The sequence below is a fragment of the Vespula pensylvanica genome, chromosome 14 (assembly GCF_014466175.1).
Source record: "Vespula pensylvanica isolate Volc-1 chromosome 14, ASM1446617v1, whole genome shotgun sequence".
Taxonomy (NCBI): Eukaryota; Metazoa; Arthropoda; class Insecta; order Hymenoptera; family Vespidae; genus Vespula; species Vespula pensylvanica.
This window is the reverse complement of record NC_057698.1, coordinates 4,129,050-4,135,630: the sequence shown is the minus strand read 5'-3', so window position 1 is coordinate 4,135,630 and position 6,581 is coordinate 4,129,050. Positions and strand designations below refer to the sequence as shown.

Here is a 6,581-nt window from a genome sequence, read left to right as displayed (position 1 = left end):
CTCTCTCTCTCTCTCTCTCTCTCTCTCTCTCTCTCTCTCTTCCTTTCTCTCTCTTACTCATTCCTTACTGGCGCGATAATCCGCCCTCCGTATTTACCAGCTATTTTCTTCTACGATCTCATTCAACTAAACTCGTACTAAACTTTGATCCATCATCATTTTCTTCATTCACACACATACATATATATATATATATATATATATTATGTGTTATATATGTATATATGTTATATAGTATATGTTATATATGTATATATTGTATATATTATGTGTTATATATATGTTAGATATGTATGTATGTATGTATATATATATATATATATGATTTCAATAATTTTTGTTTACGTAGTTACGTAGTTGAAAACTATCAAAACATTTTCTCATTTTCCTCTTCCACCATCTCTCTCATTTTATAACGATACATTGTCTCCTCGCAATTATATAAATTAGAAATATTTTGTATAAACTTGAAAAAGAAAAAAAAAAAAAAAGAAGAATTGTTGAGATGATAGAGAGGGGGAGAAAAGTGGGTGTCCTTTGAAGCAGCAAAAGAAACGTAAACCAGGCAGATTCGAAAGGTACAAAGGTACACGGCAATCCCAAAGGGGCTGCCTTCCTTCTTCCTTAGAGAGGTCGGCTAACCCTTTGGTTACTCCTGGGCGGCCCCAAAGTTTCGTAAAAGTCAGGTTCAAAGGCATTCGTTAAATCGTACTTAAAAGTTAAAGGCCGCACGCGCGCAAAGGAACCGGACAGGGAGACGCCGACGAAACGCGTAGCAAAGAAAGAAAGAGAGAGAAAGAGAGAAAGAGAGAGAGAGAGAGAGAGAGAGAGAGAGAGAGAGAGAGAGAGAGAGAGAGAGAAAGCAAAGCACGAGCCGTGAAAGCAGAATCTCGAGATGATCAAAGAGCGTTAAAAGAGGATCGGACCTCCGGCTTGGGTATCTCGCCACTCGTCTTACGACGCATTCGTATTCTGGCCGTTGAATAAACATCCGAAAAATTGCACAGCCAATTTTTCGTCAAAAACAATTTCTTTTTTTTTTTTGCTCTTTCTTCTTTCTTTCTTTCTTTCTTTCTTTTTTTTTTATGAAGATAATCATGACTTCTCAAAAAGATGATCATTTCTTCCCCGACAAATGTTAAAATAAAATGTGCTTGTGTATGTGCGTTGTTATGTATAAGTTTATATATATATATGTATATATGTATATATATATATATATATATATATATATAAACAAACAATTTGAATAAAACCAACCTGCAATTCTGTCCTCATCCTGAAACACCTTCCGTCCTTTTTTTCTCCCTTAGACGTCACGTGGTTTCTAGACGATGTCGCTCGATCTTAAAAGATCGATTAAAGGATAAAGAAGACGGGAATCCTTTCGAGTAGTAATCACTGATATCGCGAATCTTCCATCTCTTAATTGTTGTCACCTATCGAACATTCGTAGAAAATTTGTTCGAAACACGTGTCCATCATCTTCTCACAGAAGAATCAAAAACGAAGAGGAACGATAAAAAAAAAAAAAAAAGAAAAACAAAAAAGAAAGAAAGAAAAAAGAGAAGAAAAGAAAAGAAAAGAAAAGAAGAGGAAAGAAAAGAAAAGAAAAGAAAAGTAAAAAAAAAAAAAAAGAAGACGGAAAAAAAACGATGACAAAAAGAGGGTGCGCTTCCTCCTCCTAATCGAAAATTTTCCTCAAAATTGTCAAATATTCTTTATTTCTTTTTCTTTCTCTGTTTCCTTTCTCTCTCTTTTCTTTTTAAAACGCGAGATTGCGAAGATCGAGTGTAAAATAAAGAATTGATGACGATCACGAGGGTATAAAAGTCGATAGTCTTTGGTTGTCACGTGGTTGTTTGGAGAGTTCAGTGTCTCTTTCTCTCTTTCTCTCTCTCTCTCTCTCTCTCTCTATTTTTCTCTGTCTCTTTCTATCTCGTTTGTTCCGCACACGTCGACCGGTTGACGGTTCGCAGCGTACTGCCACCTTCCGCTTTGCCCTCTTTCACCTTTTCCTCCAGCAGCAGCAGCTCCTCCTCCTCTTCCTCCTCCACCTCCTTCTCCTCCTTCTCCTCCTCCTCCTCCTCCTCCTTCTTCTTTGGCGCTTCCTTCGAAGCACCCTTCTTCCTCGAGTCACGAGGCTACGATACGCGCACGTGCCAGACACGACCGCCGAGCTAATAGCGAGCGACACCTCTTTCCCTCTCTTTCCCTCTCACTTACTCTCCCTCTCTCTCTCTCTTTCTCTCTCTCTCTCTTTCTCTTTCACTCGCGAAAGGGCCCACCACGTTCCCTTCCAGGTTCCTCGCGCTATCCGGGTCCAAGACTGACTGACAATCGGCACAGGTTAAGCTGTACCATCGGACAAGAGAAACCTCCCCTCCACTACTTTTGCATTTAACATCTCTCTGAGGGTTGTTTCTTTTCGAGCTAGTCTCTCTCTCTCTCTCTCTCTCTCTCTCTCTCTCTCTCTCTTTCTTTCTCTGTTCCTCTCTGTCTTTCTTTCTCTTTCTCTCTCTTCTCTTTTTTGTCCTCTCTCTCTGCCTTTCCTTTTCTCTCAATTTCCTTTTAACTCATTAACACGTTTCTTTGAAGGTTCAGGTAATACTTCGTTCGTTCGTCTGTTAATGTTAATATAATTCTTCGTGCTTTTTTTAATATCAAGATATTCATGCATTCGTAGAAAAAGTGAGATTACTTTCGAAAAATAAATATTATTATCTGGAATTATTTATTTATTATATAAATTTGTAAATGTTATCAATAGTATTCTATTTTTTCTTAGATTTTTAATAATCATTGAAAAAGAAATAGAAAGAAATTATTAGAAGAAATAAAGAGAGAGAGAGAGAGAGAGTGAGTGAGAGAGAGAGAGAGAGAGAGAGAGAGAGAGAGAGAGAGAGAGAGAGAGAGAGAGAGAAATTCGATTTATCGTCAGCGGACGAAACTCTGTCATCGATTGCAGTACAACGAACAATGAGGACGGATCATCGTTCGATCATCGAGATCGTTGTTCTTATCGTTATTGTTATTGTTACTATTATTATCTTTGTTGTTATTGCTGTTGTTGTTATTGTTGTTATTCGTCATGGCCAAACAACCAACCAGACAGACGCGAGTCCTCGAGACGAAAGATCAAAGCAATCGACGACGACGAAGTAGAAGAAGAAGTAGCAGAGCAACACAACGAAGGAAAAGAACGCTCGAACGCCGACAAAAGCGAATTTGATGAGCGCAGGTGCACTTGTCGCGCGGAGGAGTACCTGCGCTGTCCTTTTCTGGAATCACGAGAGTGAGAGACCGAAGGGCGGAGGGGCATCCATCCCTCCTCTTCTTCATCCTCATCCTCATCCTCATCCTCATCCTCGTCCTCGTCCTCGTCCTCATCCTCTACATCATCCTCATCCTCTTTTCTTCTTCTTTTCTTCTTCTTTTCTTCGCCTCTTTCGTTTCTTGCCATCGATGGAATGAAAACCAAAATCTTTAAAAAAAAAAAAAAAAAAAAAAAAAAGAAAAAAAAATAGAAATAAAAGCTAAACTAGCTAAAAAGCTAGCGATTATTAGAAACTCTAATGATCTAAGTCGATTCAATGATTCAATAGATCTCTCTGTTTTTCTCTATTTCTCTCTCTCTCTCTCTCTCTCTCTCTCTCTTTCTTGGATTATTATAATTATCTTTGAGAAGGATATCTTATATCGTTTCAAAATGATTTACACCGATTGGAAATATATCGATTGAAAAGATTTGATTAGATCGATTGGAATCTTTCCGATTTTTAGATCATTTAAATCGATCGAGTCTTTCATGATTTTTTTTCAAAATTTTTTGGATTTTGTTCTAAGATCGATCATTTGGCGTTTTGATCGTAGGAAGGTTTAAACTGATATCTTGTGGTTTAAACGTTTACGTCGATTGATTATACGATTACATTGATTTTTTCATGAGTTTTTGATTTATTTCGCGAAATTTTAACGAGTCGATACATAATTAATAAATCCTATTGTTTCTATTTTTAATAATGAAATTATCTGATTATTAACAAATTAACGTTTCAAATTATATATTTTAAACTTAGACCACGTGATCTTCACAATACATCATACATATGAAATATTGAAAAGAAGAAATCGATCTTACTAATTTAACGATCGATACAAATAATATAATATAATATAATATATATAATATAATAAATAATATAATATATATAATAATAATAATAACAAAAATAACAATAATCAAAAATCACACAAATACCGATAGTCAAATCTAGTCTATCGTTTTCGATAGGTCGTCAATAAATCTTGAAATTTAATGCAAGAATGGGTTGCATTTAAAGATGTAGTCTCGTTTGAAAAAAGTAGTTTGAGAGTTTTCCTATGAGTGTACTGACGTTTGCGTTCCGTGCTTTATCGTTAGAATCGCTTAGCACGTTACGGTATACCATGATCATTAGCAGCTAGAGAAGCTGCCGAGTGCGCGGATATTCCCTTTGATATCTCTCCCTTACACTCCTCTCATCCCCTTGGATCTTCAACTTCTACTAGATTCGAGGAACTTGTCCCGCGTGTTCAGAACTTTCCGCTTCGCCGACTATCCGACGCGGACGATGTACTGTACATTTGTCTCTTGGGAATCTATTAGAATTTTTTTGATGCCGGGGTTAGAGGTGCGTACGTCGACGCGTTGACTGATTTATCGACAAGATTTTATCGAGGGGATAAAACGGACGGTGTCGTGCCATTGTTCGTTTCTCTTTCTCCTTTTTTTTTCTCTCCTCTCCTCCCCCTCCCCCTCCACACCTCTTCCTTTTTGTTCTTCCTCGTTTCTTTTTATTTTTACAATATTTCCACTCGCATTATAAATCACGGTGATCCCCCAAAAAGTTTTTGACAAGATTCGACGAGATTTTACTTCGTTAAAAAAGATTATTAATCTTTTGTTATTGATGGTATGATATATCGTACTATCGTTTGATTATTATTATTATTTATTATAAAACGATATATTGTAATCGTTTTATATGATATTATATTTTTATTAAGATACATTATATTCTTATTCCGTTTTCTTCGTATAATTGATATAAGAGAATAATATAATATAAATTATTACATGTGAAATTATCATCGAGGAAAGAAGGAGAAGAAAAAAAGGAATTCTTTTCAACGACTCGAATTCGAGAGAGGAGTCGAATAACAAAAAATAAAATAAAATAAATAAATAAAAGTATTCGTTGAAAGGCTTACGAAATAAAAAAGAAAAAAAGGAAGAAATAAAATAAAACAAATAAAATAAAAGCAAATAAAAGAAAAATAAAAAAAAAGAAACAAATAAAATAAAATAAAAGTAAGAAAAGAAAAAGAAAATTACATGCAATTTTCGAAGGAAACGTTGATATAAAAGAGAAAAAAGGAAGAAATAAATTAAAACAAAACAAAATAAATAAATAAATAAATGAATAAAAGTATTCATTGAAAGGGTTACGGGATAAAAAAGAAAAAAAAATAGAAACAAATGAAACAAAATAAAATAAAATAAAAATAGAAAAAAAGAAAAAGAAAAAGAAAATTACGTGCAGTTTGCGAAGGAAACGTTGATATAAAAGAGAAAAAAGGAAGAAATAAAATACAACAAAACAAAATAAATAAATAAATAAATAAATAAATAAATAAAAGTATTCGTTGAAAGGGTTACGGGATAAAAAAGAAAAAGAAAAATAGAAACAAATGAAACAAAATAAAATAAAATAAAAATAGAAAAAAAAAAGAAAAAGAAAAAGAAAATTACGTGCAGTTTGCGAAGGAAACGTTGATATAAAAGAGAAAAAAGGAAGAAATAAAATACAACAAAACAAAATAAATAAATAAATAAATAAAAGTGTTCGTTGGAAGGGTTACGGGATAAAAAAAGAAAAAGAAAATAGAAACAAATAAAACGAAATAAAATAAAAGAAAAAAAAAAAAAAAGAAAAAGAGAAAGAAAAAGAAAAAGAAAATTATGTGCAGTTTGCGAAGGAAACGTTGATATCGATTTGATGGACGCGTCCGAACGATCCTCGACTTTGCCGAGGTATAATTTGACAGGAGCAGGATCAAGATCCAGCAATGGCGTCGTGACCAGGTGTAGTAGCTCGAGAGATACGTAAAGGGTGGGGGTAGATCACCGAGAACAGTCGGCGCCTTTTATCCCTACCAAGGTACCACGCTACCTCTCGCGTTTCTCTTTTTTTCTCGCTTATCCTCCCCCTCCTCCCTCTCCTCCCCCTCCTCGTCGTCGTCGTCAACCTCGTCGTCGTCGTCTTCGTCGTCTTCGTCGTCTTCGTCGTCCTCGTCGTTTTCGTCGTCGTCTTCTTCTTCTTCTTCTTCTTCTTGGCGTCTTCTTCCTCGGTTAATGCGAAGCGCAGTCGACGGACGATCACCGAAGAGAGAAACTGACAGCGTTGCTTCGCGCGATTTCGCATGATTTCCTTCAAGAGGATAGGAAAAAAGAGAAAGGAAGAAAGTAAAGGAACAAAAAAAAAAAAAAGGAGAAAAGAAAAGAAAAGAAAAGAGAACACCTTAGACGGTCGGTTATC

At 35.3% G+C, this 6,581-nt stretch overlaps 1 protein-coding gene across 1 annotated transcript in view; it reads right to left on the bottom strand.

Moving 5' to 3' along the window:
- LOC122634184 (palmitoleoyl-protein carboxylesterase NOTUM) overlaps positions 1–3,321 on the bottom strand; it is a 21,445-nt gene extending 18,124 nt beyond the window's left edge. The window contains exons 1-2 of the mRNA XM_043822859.1: positions 3,267–3,321; positions 1,261–1,439 (exon numbers count right to left, since the gene is read on the bottom strand). Of these exons, the coding sequence (XP_043678794.1) occupies positions 1,261–1,278 (18 nt within the window). The 5' untranslated portion in view covers positions 1,279–1,439; positions 3,267–3,321. The remainder of the gene's footprint in view (positions 1–1,260; positions 1,440–3,266) is intronic.
- Positions 3,322–6,581: the final 3,260 nt, after the last annotated feature.